Here is an 18569-nt window from a genome sequence, read left to right on the forward strand (position 1 = left end):
CGTGCCCCTCCCAGCCCCCAGCTCCAGCATCAGCTCCCCTGGCCTCCCCTCGGCACCCCAGTGGCTTGTCCTCCGCTGCGCCAGGGCCGGTGCCGGCTCTGTCTGCACTGTGCTCCCTCCCAGGGATGGCAGTTTGTGTCCACTGCACCTGGGCTGTCTGGCTGGAGCTAGACGCGGGCGAGCTGAGGCCCCCTGCAGGCCCACCCACTGGATTCTTCCTTCCAAAGCACAGTACTGACACCAGGACCTCTGGGAGGAGGGGACCCTCGTGCCCACAGGCCATAAGACTCCACACTCTCAGCTCCCAGAATTTTTCTCCCTCCTTTTGTGTGAGAATGGACAGACCATAAACTCCTAATCTGCAGAGGTTCAGCTTCCTACTCCACCCTGAGAGTCTGAGGGTCTGGGTGACATAACTCCTGACTGGAGACACCTCATCTGTTAACTGTCATCCTCCCCCAGCCCAGAGCTCGGAAGCAGGCAAGACACCACAACCACGCTGTCTTCCTCGGTGCACCTGTGCAGCTGGCGGCCGTCTCCTGTTTGACACCATGGCCGCCCTCAGACCCCTGTGAAGCCCAAGAGCATCAGAGAGAGAACCAAGAAGTTTATCTGGCACCGGTCAGACCCTATGTCAAAATGACGTGTAGCTGGCGGGAACCCAGAGGTATCGACAACAGGGCTCGGAGAAGATTCAAGGGCCGGACCTGGGTGCCTAGCACTGGTTATGGGAGCAGCAAAGCACAGGCTGCCCAGGGGCTCCCGGAAGTGCCTGGCCCACCACGGCAAGGAGCTGGACGTGCAGCTGATGTGCAGAGACTGTTCATAACGTTTCCTCCCAGAACCGCAAAGCCGTTGTGGAAAGAGCAGCCCCGCTGGCCACCAGGGTCACCAATCCCAACGCCAGCCTGCGGCGCAGCGAAGGAAATGAATGGATCGCTCATGTGCACATTCTCTTTGTGTTTAAATAAAACCATGAAAACTGCAAAAAAGCAGAAAATAATGACCAAAAGGACTGTGTCACAGCCAGGAGAGCCTTGCAACCCCTGCTCAGTTCGCTGTGCGCAGCTCCTGCAAGCTTGGGTGCCTGCCGTCCCGCCGGCTGCAGGAACCCCAGGTCAGGAAGGGCGAGGAGGGAGACAGGACAACACTCAACAGCGGGGGAGGTGGCAGAAATCCTGACAGACACACAATCTCAGCCCCGTCGTGGGCAGGGGGGTGGCACCTCAGAGCCATCTGGTAGAGGGACAGCAGACCTGTGTGTCCAGGGCAAGGTGGCAGTGCCACGTGAGAAGGAAGCATTGCCATCAAGGAAGCCCGCAACGCTGAGACGCTTCTCTGATGCTCTTGGGCTTCACAGGGGTCTGAGGGCGGCCATGGTGTCAAACAGGAGACGGCCGCCAGCTGCACAGGTGCACCGAGGAAGATGCGTGGTCATGGTGTCTTGCCTGCTTCCGAGCTCTGGGCTGGGGGAGGATGACAGTTAACAGACGAGGTGTCTCCAGTCAGGAGTTATGTCACCCAGACCCTCAGACTCTCAGGGTGGAGTAGGAAGCTGAACCTCTGCAGAATAGGAGTTTGTCGTCTGTCCATTCTCACACAAAAGGAGGGAGAAAAATTCTGGGAGCTGAGAGTGTGGAGGTGCCCGCCCATGCCCGGGAGGGAACAGCTCAGTCCCTGAGCTTGGAATGACCAGGCTGGAAGGGCCTCAGCGGCCGCCCAGTCCAGCCTCAGTGCCATACAGATGGGATCCACTGACTTCCAGAGAGTTCTTCGGCCTGTGCAAGGGAATCTGAGAAGAGGAAGCAGGCGTCCCGACTCACCCACTGTGGACACATCCCTGACCAGACGACAGCACCTGCTGGAGGTGGGACGTGTGCACATTCCCCAGGGAACTGGCTCGTTCTAAGGCATCGCTGCATTTCAGTGAAGAAAACACAACAGCCCAGGGCAATTTTTAGAACATCACTGACCCCTTATTTTTATCCTTGATTTCATTATTCTCAATGAGTGCGAACTTTTGTGGCATGTCTATTGTTAAAAAAATCTTTATTGCTTTTCCTGATTATATAATCAATGTAAAAGTTCAAATATTACAAATGTATGACTGTAAAAAGTACATTTTTTAATGTTAATACATGCTCATTTCAAAAAATTCAAGTATTACACACGATTTGGAAAATGAGTCCTTTGTCACCCAGTCTCACCCCACCATGTCCCCAGGATTACTGCTGTTCACAGTCTGGCATGTTCCCTGCACACACTGACACATGTGGATGACGTGAGCACCTGCCCTTTGTAGACAAACGGGTCATACTCTGCAGAGTTGAGCCGCCTGGGCACGAACAGCGTCCCTTCTCCACGCGAACGCTCATCTCGTGGACGCCTCAAACTGCTATAGTGTTGCATTGTGTGGATGTATCAGGTTGGATCGTGCAATAAATGACATCTGAGCACTTTTAACCTAGAGAAACAGCAGTTTCACATGGTCCAACGTGGGCCACAACCAGCGGTCGCCCTGCTGTGGACTGTGGAGGGCTCACACTTTGCCACCGTACACAGTCCGGCGACAGTGTCCTTGTGTGTCCTTGATGCAGCACAGACGTGTCACCCAAAGGTGCTGCCCTGCTCTTCGGGGCGCTTAAGAAGAGTCCGGACGATAGAGCTGCCGTGTGCTGTGGAAGGAGAGAGGTGACACACAGACAACTCGTCCCCCAGGCAGGGCAGCCAAGTCCAGCCATGACACGGTTTAGTGCAGAGCCCACGCTATGTGAGCAACACGACACTGGTGACGTCAGAAAATGAAGGATCTCTGAGCTCAAAGACAAGTCCTGGTCCCTGCCGGCCAGTGTGACCCACGGATGTCCCGTGAGCACCCTAAAGCCGTCCTCTGGAAGTTGGGCTCTCAAAAGGCACAGAAAACAGATTGAGATATATATGGAAATCAGAATTGTAGGAAATATTTTTTTTTAAGTTTTTTTCCAGGAAATACTGGAGTGACCAAAAAAGAAAAAAAAAATTAGCACCTGTTAAAATTCCGCGCACACATGAGGCCCCACCTGAGCATGCGGTGCGTGGCATCACTGGGACTTGCGAGCCAGCCGCTTCTTCCGCGGCCCTGTCCGGGGTTTGTAGATCCTGTCGGGATCGCAGCCGAGCCTGTGGGTAGTTTTCTTGTGGCAGGCGATGTGCACGAGCTTGAGGTTCTCTGAGGTGAAAAGCAGGCTGTAAAAATACTCCCAGTCTACTTCTCTTCCGTCTTGTCCCTTGACGGCTTTGGCCAGCGTGGGGACAATGGTGCGCTTCTTTTCTATTCTGCAAAGCAAGGTCAGAGATCGTCACTTTCTGCCGTCACAGTGCCACAGGCACATTTCCCATCAAACCACAGGGATGTTTACGACACGGTTCTGACTCGGTCGTCGTAGCTAAGCACAGAACGTTTGGCTGTTCACAGGAAAAGGCGAGCGGAGAATTGAGATGTTGGCGGGAGCCTCATGTGGAAACATCCTAAAGAGCCGGGGCCAGGGAAGGAGCAGCTCCGGGGGCTGTCTCCGGAGCCCTGGGCGCGACTCTCCCCAGACGCCTGCTAATGCCGTCACCAACAGGCGGCCGTGCCCGGGGCCAGGTCTGTCCGGCAGAGCCTGGTGCAGGAGCTCTGCTGTGGCACTTTTCAAAGCTTGGTTTGTGGACGTTGCTCAAAACACTGAAAATCCACAGGAAAAAAGGGGAGTCAGCCATGTTCCTGTCACTCGCAGTTATCCACCATTGACAGCTGGCTTATTCACTTCCACATTTCACCTACGTATAGATTTATTTAAAAAATACCTGATATTGAATGAAAATTTTAAAAGTATACCATTACAAATAAAGCTGAAGTCACCTTTGCCTACCACCCTTAATCTCATCTCCTCTGTACGCCCCAGAGGTAATCACTATTAAGGGTTTGATATCTACCTTTCAGTGCCAATTTCATACGTCTATTTGCGTATTTGTGCATCTGTGTTTAAAAAATAGATGATGTTGTTTTGTGTGAAGCTATTTCAGGTACACGCAAACCACTCACAGGCCCAGTCACCATGGGTAGGCACTTGGGAAGTGACAAGATGGGGTTAGAGACCCCACAGCAGGGCTTTGGCCCATGGTGGGCTAGGCTGGCATGGACCCCCTCCCCACGATACAGAGAAATGCCAAACAAAGTCACCTTTTTTAAAATACATAGTTGAGATTAAAAAAAAGAAGGGGGCTCCCCAGCTGCAGAGACAAGAGAAATTAAGGCTTGACCCACCAGGCAGGCTACTCACCAGGGCCATACCTGAGTTCCTGCCCCTGATACAGGCCAGGAATGCTCAAGAGACAGGAGAGGTGGGACTGAGACCCCGTGCCTGTCCTTAAAGGGGACACAAAAGCTGGAGCCGAATCCAGGCCTTTGGGTGAGAGGAAGGAAGGACCCACTGCAGCGGTTCCCTACTTCTGTACAGCCAGCCACCATAAACTCAGTGTTCTGTGGGTTGACCCAGCGGGTCTGCCAGTGTCACCTGGCAGGCTGGGGCTGTGTCTGCAGGAGCACTGGCTGCGGGCTGGGCCCTTGTCCCTGCGTGGCGTCCACCACCGGGGCAGGCTCAGGCTCCGGCTCCCTCACATGGTAACAGCAGCGTCCACAGAGGACAAGCCCCCGTGTGCAAGCACTTTCCAGGCCTCTGTTTGCTGTTTGTGCCCTGTTCCCTGGTATCACATGGCCAAGCCTGAATGCAGCGTGGCAGAGTGGGCCAGGGCAGTCCCCAAGGGTGTGGATGCCGGGAGTGACTCTTTGGGAGCCATTCACGTAACCCCCTTCCATGGTCACCCACGAACACAAGGCATGTGGTCCACAAGTACACTACCAACAAACACGGGAACCACAAGCAAGAAATAATCTAAAATTGTTTCAGAGCCACGAAACAACCCTGGGCATCTGGAGGAAACAAATGCAAACCACTTTGTAGGGACATTCTCACAAGCAGCACATAAGGATGTCTACAGAAAAAACAGTTCCCACTGGGACGAATTCAGAACCCAAAAGGACAAACAGAAGAAGGAATAACACTCTGACAAGCAAGAGAAGCCCCACAAATGCACCATGAGGACTGGCAGTGACCCAGGGCCCCACCCTCCATCACACTGTCACACTACCCAGTGACCAGGAACCACCCTCCATCACACTGTCACACTACCCAGTGACCAGGGCTCTGCCCTCCATCACACTGTCACACTACCCAGTGACCAGGACTCCGCCCTCCATCACACTGTCACACTACCCAGTGACCAGGGTCCCACCCTCCATCACACTGTCACACTACCCAGTGACCAGGACACTGCCCTCCATCATCACACTGTCACACTACCCAGTGACCAGGGTCCCACCCTCCATCACACTGTCACACTACCCAGTGACCAGGGTCCCACCCTCCATCACACTGTCACACTACCCAGTGACCCAGGGCCCCGCCCTCAACTATACTATACACTAGTAGCATCAAGAAAAACTTATAACCTTAACTATATGTTAGATACAAAGAGAAACAAATTCATGGATAAGCAAAAAGAAACCCAAAGAAGTAGAGGTAGGAATAAAAAAAATTAAAAATTAATGAAGTTAAGTAAGGGGCCAAAGGCACCAGTGAAGAGTCTCAGTAGAAAGTCTGGGTACCAGGGACATGGCTGGCATACTCGGGGCAATTCCCGCAGCTTATGGCACTGAAAGGCCCTTAGGCCTCCAGAATGCGGACAGCACTTTCCAGGCCCCACCCCTGGGTGCCTCCCCGGGCTAAACCCCACTCACCCCTTTGGGGTGGCAGGTTGCTTCTGGGCCAGGGGCACCCGGACCCACCCTCCCAGACCACACTTCCAGCGCTGGGCCTGCAGTGTTTCACGGGACCCCCCGGAACTGCTTCCAGGTTTGCACCGGCTCTTGGCCAGCACACCCTCCAGGGACAAGCCCACCCCAGGGCACACGCCCCTCGGCCGGAGGGGGAGGGTGTTAGAGCCTAGACACCTCAGGCATGCACATGAAGGTCCCTGTGGCACAAAGTGGCACTCAGGTGGGAAGAGAAGGGCCATGGGTTGGCACCAGGGGCCAGTTGCCCTGTACTGCCATGTTCTGGAACCCGAAAGTCCGCAAATTCTTCTGGAACGTGGCACCTAGCCTGCAGGCCATGATGATATGTAAGTCCAGGTAGGAGGATGGCATGCATCTTATTTTGTCCTTTGTTAGCTTTAACTCTTAAACATGTAAACACGGGGCATGTGGCTTCAAGCCCACATGTGTCAGGGGCAGCCTGTGGCAGACAGACCAGTGTTTCTCTAGCTTTTTGATTGCTGGTGGTAAAAACTCCGTTTTTAATTAAAACCCAATACACATATCCCTGTGTAACTGTATCTACTTAGAGAAAATGTCACTGAAACCAACATTACATGAGACGTTACTCGGGCTCGTGCTGCAGATTCTGCTGTCCTCTCTGTTTTCTGCTCTCTGTGCTGGGCAGCCAGGCTCATGTTAAAATGCGGCTGTGTGCCCTCGGCCAACGTCCCCACCCCCAGAGGGTCGAGAAAAGTAGGGGAGCAGCCGGGAGAAATCAGCTTGGTGCTTGCTGCGTGTCAGAAGGGGCCCCGGACACCAGCAAAGAACGACAGAGAACACCTTCACGCTGAACAGGGGGGGCGAAGGATTTCTGAACACACAAAAATGAAAAGATATACCTGAGTACATTGAAATTTAAAACTTGTCATGATAAAAGACATCACACAATTAAAGACAATTATAGACAATTAAAGCCAAAATTATATATCTCTAACATAAGTAACCACCAAGGAATTAGTTTTCAGAATATGTACAGTAACCCTACCGATAACTAAGACCAAAAACCCAATAAAAAATGAGCGCAGGAAAGCAACACAGAAGACACAGGCTGTTTGGATACCATTCGTTTGCCCTCCCCCAAGTCTCATCTTGAAATTGGGTCCCCAGTGTTAGAGGTGGGGCCTGGTGGGAGGTGTTTGGGTCCCCCATGGATGACAGGTGCCGTTTCCCCAAAGTGAGTGCATTCCCACTTAGGTCCTGCGAGAACTGGTGGTTGAAAAGCGCCTGGCGCCTCCCGTCTCCTGCTTGTGCTCTCACCGCGTGCTCCCCGCACACCCGCCCCCCACCTTCCTCCTGAGCGGGAGCAGCCTGGGGTCCTCCCCGGAGGCAGACGCTGGCGCTGCCTCTGTGCAGCCTGCAGAACCGTGAGCCACATGAACCTCTTTTCTTTACAAATTACCCAGCCCCAGATCTTCCTTTATGGCAACACAAGAAGACTAAGACAACACAAGTGGCCAATAAACAGATACTCAAACTTCCCAGTAATCAGGAAAATAAAAACTAAAGGAAGAGAATCTGTTTTTCACCTATCAGATAGGATGAATGCAATAAAAGGACAATGGCACCAAGCGGTGGCAAGAACGTGGAGCAACGTGGACTCACACAAATTCTCAGTACTCAGGGGAAGGTGGCTGCCTGGAGGTCACTTAGGCAGCCTGTCCCCACGCTGGAACACATACCCAGACCCCCGGCTCCTGGGAAATGTCTGGACAGGGCCTGAGAATCTGCATTCCTAACCCGCTCTCAGATGCTGCTGACGCTTTAAAAGTGACCACACCTTAAATAACGTGGAACCAGCCCATATGGGCTCATTCCATGAGTGTTCATCCCAGGGTTTTTTATGAGAGTGAAAAATCAGAAATAATGCAAAAGCCTACCAGCAGGGAAACAAAAGTTAAAATTAGAATCTATTCAAAAATAAAGCGTTCTGCATCTGTTCAAACAAATACACCAAATCTACAAACGCGTCACCACAAGCACTGTGTAAAGTGAGAACACGCTGCAGAGTGACAGAGCAGGACGCCACGTGTATACGTGTGGGGCTCAGGCACGTGCTGAAGGTGCAGTGACAGCATCACAAGGACACGCAGATTCCAGAACGGTGCTTCCCCAGGGGCAAGGAAAGGGACTGGTGCAGAAGGGGTGGTTCAGCTATGATGTTTTATACTTCTACAAAAATCTAATTCCAAAAAGTAACACAGGCTGTGCGTCCCTTATCTGAAATGCTTGGAACTAGACATGTTTTGGGTTTGGAATTTTTTTGGATTTGGGAACATTGCATTTCACTTACTGACTCATCATCCCAAACCTGAAAACCAGAGATGCTCGATGAGCACTTCCTGTGACCATCGTGTCGACGTTCAGAAGTTTCAGGTTTCGGATGAGGGCCGGGCAACCTGTAGAGCCATTTTAAGGGCATTTGAAGATCTCTGTCTTTATAAATCAAGGGTGAAGACACAGTTATGGTTAAGGAAAGTATCTGAGTTTAAAACAATGAAGTTTTCCATCCTGCCCTTTTCTTTAGTGCTGTAGAGCTCGTGTAGCTACAGAAACCACCCCGCCCACTGCGCTGGTGCTGGGCCTCACTCAACGAGAAGAGCCCTGCATGCCTAGAGCACCCGCGGTCGGGGCACGTCCTGGTTCCAGCACACGAGGTGCCTCTGTGCCTGGGCCCTGTGCTCTGGGGAAGGCAGACGCGGCCCAGCCCCATCCTGGGTGGGAACGGAGGGGATGGGGAACTCAGGTCAAGCAGTGCTGAAAGAACAGTGAGCACCCACCCCTCGGCCCTTCCCTGGGCTGTAACCGAGGCAGGGACGGGACCCTGGCGAGGTGCTCCTCTGGCCCGTGAACATGGTTCTCAGCGACAGCCGCTCCGGAACCCCCCTGGGAGAGAGCGCTTACATGTGGTCCAGGTTCCAGGTGCTGAAGAGGACCCTGCTCTCCCTGTTGCCGTAGGGGTTGATGGAGTGTCTCGACAAGCAGCTGTCCATGTCAAAGGGACCCTGGGGGCCAAGAGAGCAAGAGGAGGCCAGGACGTGAGTCTGTCATCTGCTGTCTCCACCACCAAGTCAGATGATCCTACTGAGACGCAGGCCCCGAGGGGAATCTGGTCCCGATCGACGGGTTCACTAAGCACCTCACCACCTACGCCAGCACAGGCCTGCTATCTCCAGCCCTCCCTCGCCCCTGCGAGCACACGCCAGCAGCCACACCTCGCGAGAGCGGGGGCCACACAAGGTGCCGACTTGTCCAGGGCAGGGCCAACACGTGGCGAGCACCTGTGTGCCATGGTGCTCCCTTTCTACCCACTCCCGAGGCTTCTGGATATTTCCCCACAATCCTGACATGGAGGCTGGGCCACCAGGCTGAAGGCACCATGGCCACTGCTTCCGTTTTCCCTGCCACCGGCATTCCTGGTCACTCGGCACACTCATTCTGTCGTAGACATCTGTGGAAGGTAAGCCGAGTGGCCCGGCTCCCAGCTGGCACCCCACTTCCCAGCTGCCACCCCACCTCCCAGCTGCCACCCCACGCCCCCAGCTCCCAAAGACCTACAGCTTCCCCAGTGGAGCTCACTGCTTCCTGCTGCTTCCTCCCTGATGGTCCCACCTGGTCCCACCGGCCCAGCCCCACCCAACCCCACGCCAAAGATTTGCCTCCTCCCCGGGACCCTCCTGACTGGCCCCCCCCATGCCCCAGGACACTGGCTGCGTCCCCTGCCCTGGCCTGTTTATACTTCTTTCACCGTCCCCAACGCTGGCACCTCCTTGAGGCCGGGGTGACCTCGCACAGTGCCTGGCACGGTGGGCACTCAGTGAGCGTCCAGGCGAGCTCATCTAAAGTCTGGGTGTCAAGCCAGCTGGGAAGGACTTTTTCGGTCAGAGTCCGGCACCCATGGAAAGAATCTGCCCATCAGTGGCAGCCAGGAGCCTTTTGCAGTAACAAGAAGCCACAAGCGGCCACCCCTGCCACCCAGCCCCTGCTGCTGGAACCTCTCAGTGGCTCCACGAAGGCCGCCTGCGTGGGGGATGTTACTGCGGAGGCGACTGCAGCTGTAAATGGCAAGAGGTGCCCCCTGGTTCCTCCCCACACCGGGCGGGGTCTGGAGACTCACCAAACCCCAGATGCCATCGCCACCCAAGGCTGGACACGCCTAACACGGCACAGAAGGGGAACCCGCCAAGGCAGCGGGGAAGAAGCACGAGCCTCGATAGCCTCCATCCGTCCTGCAAAGGTCACTGTTTCCAGCCTCCAGACACTTGGCCCTGAGCCCCCGGAGGTGGTGGCACCTGTTCAAGCTGGTGTTCCTGTGCCCTGGCCGATGCCACCCTGCCTGGCAGTCAAGTGTAACTAGTGCCCAGAATGCCACATGCAGCCACAATTCCTGAAATACCGGAACTCTCTGTCATCTAGAAACCTCATCTGGGGGGACAGAATCATTTTTCAGGAGCCCTGAAATGTCCTCTGAGCAGCCCCTCAGTGGGTGCCGCTGCTCCTAACACTGAACCCCACCCTCACGAGACCCCCGCGTGTGCACCTGCTCACTGCCCCCCAGACTGGCAGTTCTCAAAGTGGAGTCCCTGGGCAGGAACTTGTCAGAAATGCAGATTCTCGGGCCCGCTGCTGTGGTCTGAATGTTTATGTTCCCCCAAAATTCATGTGCTCAAATCCTAAACCCTAAGGTGATGGTGTTAGGAGGTGGGGCCTCTGGGAGAGCTGGGATCAGAGGGTGGCCCCCTGGTGGAATCAGTGGCCTTACGAGAAGACACATAGGAGAGTCTGCTCTCCCCATCACCCTCTGTGTAAGGACACGGCAAGAAGGTCCCTTCTACGTGCCAGGAAGAGGGCCCCCACCAGACACCGAAACTGTTAACACCTCGATCTTGACTCCCCGCCTCCAGAAGTAAGAGAAATGAACGTCTGCCGTGTAAGCTCCCAGCTACAGTGATCTGTGCCGGCAGCCCGAGCTGGCCTAGGACACGGCCCAGGCCTACAGACACACAAGCCCTGGGGTGGACCCAGCAGCTCTGTACAAGCTCCCCGGGGACTCCCAGGGGCGTGAGGTCTCAGAACGTCTGGCTGAGACAGTCCTGCCCTCACCTTGAACATGAGACCTGCACCTCCCAAGGGGCTGTGCCCAGGGGGCCAAGGGCTGAACGTCCTCACCTGCCTTGCCCCAGGAGGACTGCGCCCCCAGCCCACCTGGGTGGCCCCAGGATACAGGACACACAGCTCACCTGGCAGGAGAACCAGCCTTCCGGTGTACAAAGTCGGCCGCTGGCCTTAGCTCCTCTGTCGAAGTAGCTGCTGTTGTACTGCACGGACTTGAGCTTCTCACACATGGAGTCCAGGACCCGCACGTACTCCTCTTGAGCCTCCGTGCCCACCGTGGAGGCGTAGGAGTTCACCTGGACGACCAAGGAGCACCGCCGAACCTGACGCACCACGCCCTAAACCCATGCTGGGCTCCTGATCCTCAACGCCACGGCCCTCAGAGACCCTGCCCCTCAGGCCACAGGGTCAACACCCGCTCGGCTGCCGCCCTGGGAAACTGCTCCAAGCCCATGACGTGGAGGGAACCGCGACACCGGCCCATCAGGCTGCGTGAGAACTGGGGGAGACAGTGTCAGTGGTAGCGCCCATCTCACTGTGGTCAGGCGAGCAGTGGGGAACAGAAGGGCCCAGACCTATTACACGTAGTTAGGACAACTGCCATGAGCTAGGTTAGGAAATTCAGGGGAGCAGGGACAGTCACCCAGACCTTGAGGAAATGCAGAGAAAGATGACACCGCAGAAAACTGTGCCACACAGCGTGGGGTAGGCCATGGACACAGGGACGCCAGCCCTGTGGGGCAACATCAGGACAGAACATGCAGCCCCCCGCCCGCCGCAGGGACCTCTGCAGCGCCTTCCACATGCTAACACTGTGTCACGGCATGATGTGGCGTGGCATGGTGTGGTGTGTCATGCTGTGTAAGGAGGAAAGCCACACTCAGACGTGGCAGACAGGTGAGGGGCAGAGCTGGCTCCACCTCTGGGAGAGGAGGGAGGTGGAGGGGCTTACAGACCAAGGAGCCAGGTGACAGTTGCCGGGGTGACCCTCACCTACAGCGTGGCTGCTTGGCCCCACAGACCTCTGCCAGCTTTGACCACAGCTGGACAGATGATGAACACAGCTCTGGGCATCCTCTCCCCCGTCTGCCCTGGCACTCATCCCCACCCCCCAAGCTGGAGCAGGTGACGACACCAGCGCTGTGCTCGGCCTCCCCACAGCGGCCACAGGTCGGCAGGCGCGGGATGAAGGCAGGGCGGTGGTGCCACTGCCGTGTGTGCGCTCGACATCCTGGGGAGGTCCCGGCGGGGGCAGGGGGGAGACAGCAGGGTCCCCAGCGCAGGCCACGAGCGGGAACCCAGGCGGAGGCGGGCCGGGCAGGGCCTATTTCTTCCTGGAGGTGAAATTCGGTTTCACCGGTAACGTCACACTTAAATCTGCATCCGTCCGTGTGGACGTCTCCCTGAGAAGGGAGGGGCTGGTCTATGTGAAAAGTCAGAGCTCAGACCCAGCACAGACTCCAAGTGCCTCCAGGCAGCACGCAGTGCGGCAAACGCCGCCCGGCCTCTCCATTGCCTCTCAGAGGTCAGGGGACTGCGCTGCACCGAGCGACAGAAAACAAATGCGGTGCTGGAGAGAGGCACCCGCCAGAGCAAACGGTGACAGAGAGAAGACATTAAGTTCATGTCAAAATCGAACCACCCAGTACATGAAGATATGCACAGGCCGGCGCCATGCAACACAACAGGGGAACACACAATGGAAGGAGAAAGTGTCGCTCTGGCCAGGCACTGCCAATCCCACCCAGGCCAGGGGGACCCGAGCACCCTGCCCTGGGGAGGACGGAAGCCTAACGCCAACTGCAGGAGGAGGCCGAGCAGTAGGACAGTGACGCCGTGTGCTCCTCCAGGTGCACGGTGCATCTGCTGGCTTAGCTCGTCACAACAGCTCGCTAGACATGCGCAGGTGCAGGCCTGTTGGCCCTGCCAGCTGCCCACCTCCTGAGCCCCGCAGAGCCGGCGCTCCTAGACCCGCCAGCATCCCTGGCTCTAACACAGGCTTACCTCTCTCAGGTAACCCCGGATCCGGCTCTCACAGCTGTATCTCAAATAGCTAGACTTGCTCTGAAATCGGGACTCCAAGCCTGCGAGGAAAAAGAGGAGACCCCCATAGTTCACAGGGCAGGCCAGGGGCCTCTCAGTCTGTGCCCTGTCCAGCCCAGATGCCAAGCGGGGCAGGACGTGAGAGTCACATTGTTGTGTCTTGAGAAGCATTCTGAGAGTGATGTGCACAGTGCGTTTAGGTTTTGTTTGTTCTGGAAGCATCTCAAACACTACCGAGGGGCTTCGGCCTGGCTAGTCCTCAGCCCCTTTTCCAAGAGGGTTTCAGTCTCTCGGGGCTGGCTACATCGGGCCTTAAAGACCAGCCCAAAAGGCGGCAGCAACCCAAGTGTCACTCATTAGGAAATGTGGCGTGTACATACAACGGGTGTTACTCGGCCTGGACAAGGAAGGGAACTGGCACCTGCTATGACATGGTGACCTGAGGGTCTGTGCCGAGTGGAATCAGCCAGTCACAAAGGGCAAACCCTGCAGGACCCACCCACAGGAGGCCTCCGAGTCGTCAAATCACAGAGAGGGGAAGTGCATGGGAGTGGCCAGGGGCTGGCAGGGATGGGGAGTCGTATTTAATGGGGACACTTTCAATGGGAAGATGAAAAGGGTTCTGGAGATGGATGGTGGTGACAGTTCACAGCAACAAGAATGTGCTTAATGCCACTGAATATGCACTAAAAAATGGTTAAGATGGTAAATTTTACGTTTTATATATTTTACCACAATTTAAAAAAATAATTAAAAAGGCCCACACAAGGGCTGCCGGGGACTCTGACCCGCCACGTGAGCTCTTGCTAGACGCCTTCCCCATGAGGCCTGGGGGCTTCCTGTGAGCACCTTCTGTTCAGAGACCCCACCCCGACCCCCGTGAAGCCAGGCGAGCCCCGTGTTGGGGGGCTCTGGGACCGGAAATAGGACCCTCAGGCTGCAAGGAAGCCCTCCCCGGCCAGCCCAGCGCGCCCAGAGCCCACGTCCACACGCACCTTCAAACCACGGCGGGTCCTCAGCCCGGGTCTCAGCCTCTATGTTCTGGCTGACGTTTTGCAGGAGGTCGGCCAGCAGCTTCTGCCTCAGCGGGGCCTGCTCACCCGACAGCAGCTGCCGGGCGGCCTGGATGATCTCCGCGTGGGGCTCGTGAAACACACTGAGGAAGTGACCAATGTCACTCACATCTGCCACCAACAAGGGGAGAAACAGAAAGGCGTACAGTTCAGCGGAAGGCACGTGCTGCCCCTGGCCACGAAAAGAGTCTCTGCCCACATCTCCATCCTAACCTGTCAGAGCCTGGGGACTGTCCCCAGGCCCTCATCCCTGCCCTGACCCCGGCTGGCGACCACCTGTCAGGGCACTGTGAGGATGTGCCTTGGAACATGGAAGTGCCACCCAGCAGAAGCTGCCGTTTCTCGAGGCCTCTCCTCCGAACCAAGCCGCCCCTTCTCTGGCCCTTCCCTCAAGACCTTACTCCAGACCAGCAAATCACTTTTTCTGCTCCGTCACAGAGTCTTCTCATGACTCCCTAAAGCAGTGAGCTCTCCCAGCAAGCTCTTAATAGGAAGTGAAAGTCTACCAAGGACCCCAACGAAATGTGAGCAAACAGAACTCAGTAATAGGTAAAAAGATGTAAATGCCACGGCCAAGTAGGAATGCAAGGATGGTTCAATATTTGAAAATCAATCAGTGCAATCCACCATATCAACAGGCTACAGAAGAAAAGTCACATAAGCATATCAATTGATGCAGAAAAATACAGGAGGAAATCTTGGGGACCAAAGGCTTGGTGAAAAGTTCTTCAACTTAACACCAAAAGCATAAGCGTAAAAGAAAATAATTGACAAACTGAGTTTCATCAAAATTCAAAACTCTTGCTCTGGGAAAGATACTAGTAATAAAAAGAAAAGACGAGCTACAGAATAAGAGAAAATACACACAAACTGCATATCTGATGGAGAACTCATATCCAGGTGTATTAGGGAAAAAAACCTTTCAAAACTCAACAGTAAAAAAAAGAATATCTAGTTAGAAAATGGGCAAAAGACATGGAGAAACATTTTACCAAGAGCATCCACAGATGGCAGATAAGCACATAAAGATGTTCTGTACCATTAGCCATTGGGGAAATGCAAATAAAGGCCACAATGAGCTATCGTATCACCACACACCAATCCGAATGATTAAATAAAAAATAGTAACGATGCCCAAAGCTGGTGAGGCTGCAGAGAAACCGGATCTTTTGTACATTGCTGGTGCAAAGGTAAATGGTGCAACCACTCTGGCAAACAGTTTGGAAGTCTCTTCCTTTGTTTTAAATAGCTTTATTGAAACACAATTCCCATCCTTACAAAAAATTTAAGAATTATCCAGATGCGGTGGCATGCCCCTGTAGCCCCAGCTAAAGGGGAGGCTGAGGCAGGAGGATCGCTTGAGCCCAGGAGTTGGAGGCTGCAGTAAGCTATGATGGCACCATTGCACTCCAGTCTGGGTGACAGAGTGAGACCCCGTGTCAAAAAAAAAAAAGGAACAAACTGTTGATACATACAACTTAGATGGATCTCAGGGACAGGATTACAGAGAGGCAGCATGAAGGAGAAACTTGGTGGTGACAGATGGGGGAGGTCTGTACCCTGACTGTGGTGCTGGTCACATGAATCTACCTGGGGATACCCGACGGAACAATACACACATGTTACACCAACATCACTTTCCTAGTTTTGAGACTGTACCACGGTTATGTCAGATGTCACCTTTGGGGGAATCAGTGAAGGCTACACAGGAACTTCCTGACTTTCTTCGCAAAAGCTTCCTGCGAATCTACTATTGTTTCTAAATACACAGTTCAAATATTTTTTAAAAGTCTACCAAGGAAAAGGACTGGTGTTCTCAGCGAGAGAGGGGGACAAATCACCAGAGAGGAGGGACAGACAAAGACAGACAGACAAAGAGACTGAGCAGTGGGGAGGGATGGAGAGAGCACCCTGTTCTGCTCTCATTCAACCTCACCACGATTTGGGAAAGAAAAGGAAACATCCAAAGGCACCCAACACCCCGCCGTCTCCTGCCCACGCCCCAGCTCCCACAGGGGCCATCCCAGGTGGCATCACTGTGATGTTTTCTGGCCACCTCCTCTAGAAGGACAAGACCCAGTGGAGAAAGAGGACCTGCAACCTCAGAGCACACACCCCTCCTGCTGACAGCTCAGCCCTGACACCACGGCCCCCCGCCACACAGACACTACCCTTCGGCTTCCCTCTTCCTCCCCCGTGCACAGAGAAGCCGGGACCCCCTCCGGTCCCAGGAGCTCCCACGTCCTTCTCAGGTCACCAGCAGTGTCTCCTGAAGCATAACTCCCTTTGCACAAGAGCCAGACAATCCTCCCAGGAAGGGCACACCATGGTGTCAAGCCTGTCCCAGGGGTTGGACCCTCTCGCTCAGGGACACTCACATAAGCAGCACCAAACTTGCCATCCAGCTGTTCTGGAAGGCAAAATTTGTGTCCTGGGGCTTTTGTCCAGAGACCCCTAAAGAACCACCTCTCAAAGCAAGTGCCCCAAACACGAGCCCTAAGGGCAGCCTCTCAGTAAACACCAATAGGTAAGAAACTGAGCATGATGGCAGCCACCACCCCGTCCCTTTAGAAAGAGGCACAGCCCGGCAGATGTGAGCGGCATCTCTCTCTGGCTCCACCTTCCCCACAAAACTGTGCAGGCCCCAACCCCAAGCCCTCCCTTTGTCCTAGAGAGTTACTAGGATGCCTCAAATGAACACAAACAAAATTAAGAGAATTTTCTTTAAAAAGACAACCAACTAAACAACTGCACTCATGGGCAAGAGAACTGAGGACCTGGCCATCCGCGTGGCCCTGACCAGCTCTGACTCCAGAGGGCCTCCTCCTTGAGACCAGAGGGTAGAGTAAGGGGGCCCCTCCCTTCCTGGCTGGCACGTGGGTTAAGCCCCCAGGACCTCCCAGCGGGCCAGCTTCCCGCCCACCCCCAAGGCCCTTGCCACTTACAGCCCTGCCAGGTCTGGCCCGAGGTGAGCAGCACGAGCTCGGCATTGTCGGGGATGCTGGGGAAGTAGTCTTCAGTCAGCTCCGTGCCGTCCTCGTACAGGCACAGCCAGGAGCTGCGCACCGGGAGCTGCGGGGGCAGGAGGAGGAAGGGTCTCAGACGGCCACTCTCGGGGCAGCAAGACGGGGTTTTTCATTTGCAGGCTTCACAAATGACAAGCAGGAGCTCTGTGTAAAGAGCCTGACTCTGGATGCTGCCTGTTTGCTACACCAATACCCAAGACAAGAATCAGCACGTCCAAACAAGGGCACCTGACCGACCACAGGCCATTCTAAAATACGAAAAGTCAAGTAAAAACATATACCAAGTGGTGACTGTTTGCTTTGCAGAATTCACTACACAGACTTTTTTTTTTTTGATGGGGGTGTCTTACTATGTTGCCCAGGCTGGTCTTGAACTCCTGGCCTCAGCGATCCTCCCGCCTCAACCTTCCGTGTAGCTGAGACTACAGGCCTGCCACCATGCGTCTCTCTGAAAATGACTCACTGCCTCTGCAAAAGCGTGGCTGGAACGCTCGTGGCTGGCACACACACTCTTGGCTTGCTGAGGTCGGTTCCCTGTTACTGCACACTGGTCAGTTTTACGCTTTGTTTTTAGGCCTTGTCTGAAGTTTTAGGCATTTTCATGGCAACTTCCCCCGACCACCAACACATGCACACACGCAAGCCTAGCACTGGCCTAAGAAAACAAGCACAGTAAGAACGGGAATGAAGACTGAAATCCGCAGAGGGATTTGGCGCCCACCCTGCCCCACCGCGTTATCACACAGGGGGGGCTGAGCGACGCTGCAGAGGGGACGTGGCCTTGTCGCCTGGAGCACCACCAGCTGGGCACTGACGCCAAGGCCCCTGAGCCCGCGCAGAGCCGTCGCGACCTGCACGGTCAGCGGAGGGAAGGAGGGCTCCAGGCCGCCCCGCAGGCCGTCCCCGGCGCACGACAGCCAGAAGCGGCTCGCGGGCCCCGCGCCGGCGCACCTGGAAGCGCAGGCACCCCTTGCGCAGCAGCTCCTGGCAGCTCCTGCCCGCCACGCCGAACTTCCTCGGGCTGCGCAGGGCCCGCATCTTCACGCTCTTGGCTTTCTGGAGCATTGCAGACGTCCTCGAGGCCTCCGGGCCCCGCAGGCGCCGCTCCCGCGCGTCCGCCGCTCAGACAGCCGTCGCCTGCGCCACCTGGGTCTCGCGGGCGGGCTCCGGGTCTCTGGCACCAGCCGGGCGCCGAGGCCGGAGACTACATTACCCAGAAAGCCCCGGAAGCAAAGCCGCGCATCGCCTTGTGCGCAGGCGCGGCGCCGGAGCGACATTTCCCCAGGGCCGAAGAAATGGACACTCCTCTTTGTGCGCAGGCGCGGCCGGGTCAGGGAGGAGTCGCGCACGCGCAGAGGCTCTCGGCCCCGGGCTGGGCTTGGTTGTCATGAGAGCGGCGGCTGTGGCCCGGGCGATGGG

General features: G+C 55.4%; 1 protein-coding gene and 1 pseudogene across 3 annotated transcripts; one reads left to right on the forward strand and one right to left on the reverse strand.

Moving 5' to 3' along the window:
- Positions 1 to 551: 551 nt before the first annotated feature.
- LOC123634898 lies at positions 552 to 1480 on the forward strand (annotated as a pseudogene).
- Positions 1481 to 2032: 552 nt separating this feature from the next.
- DFFB (DNA fragmentation factor subunit beta) lies at positions 2033 to 18310 on the reverse strand. Of its 3 annotated transcripts, none has more exons than XM_045548686.1 (7): positions 18102 to 18310; positions 17070 to 17196; positions 14047 to 14235; positions 13013 to 13092; positions 11134 to 11304; positions 8798 to 8898; positions 3000 to 3315 (listed from the first exon to the last, which is right to left on the reverse strand). In XM_045548686.1, exons 1-7 carry the CDS (start codon positions 18213 to 18215, stop codon positions 3081 to 3083), a joined length of 1017 nt encoding a protein of 338 aa, XP_045404642.1. In that variant the 5' UTR covers positions 18216 to 18310; the 3' UTR covers positions 3000 to 3080. The 3 variants fall into 3 exon arrangements, with proteins under 3 accessions (XP_045404645.1, XP_045404642.1, XP_045404643.1); XM_045548687.1 differs by having other exon boundaries at positions 3227 to 3703; XM_045548689.1 differs by lacking the exons at positions 8798 to 8898; positions 11134 to 11304 and having other exon boundaries at positions 2033 to 3315.
- Positions 18311 to 18569: the final 259 nt, after the last annotated feature.

This window comes from Lemur catta, chromosome 3, assembly GCF_020740605.2.
Source record: "Lemur catta isolate mLemCat1 chromosome 3, mLemCat1.pri, whole genome shotgun sequence".
Taxonomy (NCBI): Eukaryota; Metazoa; Chordata; class Mammalia; order Primates; family Lemuridae; genus Lemur; species Lemur catta.

What these genes read in the sequence shown, in the direction of transcription:
- DFFB (XM_045548686.1), bottom strand. Translation starts at nt 18,215, where the DNA reads ATGCTCCAGAAAGCCAAGAGCGTGAAGATGCGGGCCCTGCGCAGCCCG. An exon ending in GGACCCGCCGTGGTTTGAAG is followed by an intron (nt 13,093 to 14,046) that starts GTGCGTGTGGAC and finishes TTTTCCTCGCAG; the next exon opens with GCTTGGAGTCCCGATTTCAG. An exon ending in AAGGCTGGTTCTCCTGCCAG is followed by an intron (nt 8,899 to 11,133) that starts GTGAGCTGTGTG and finishes CTTGGCCCCCAG; the next exon opens with GGTCCCTTTGACATGGACAG.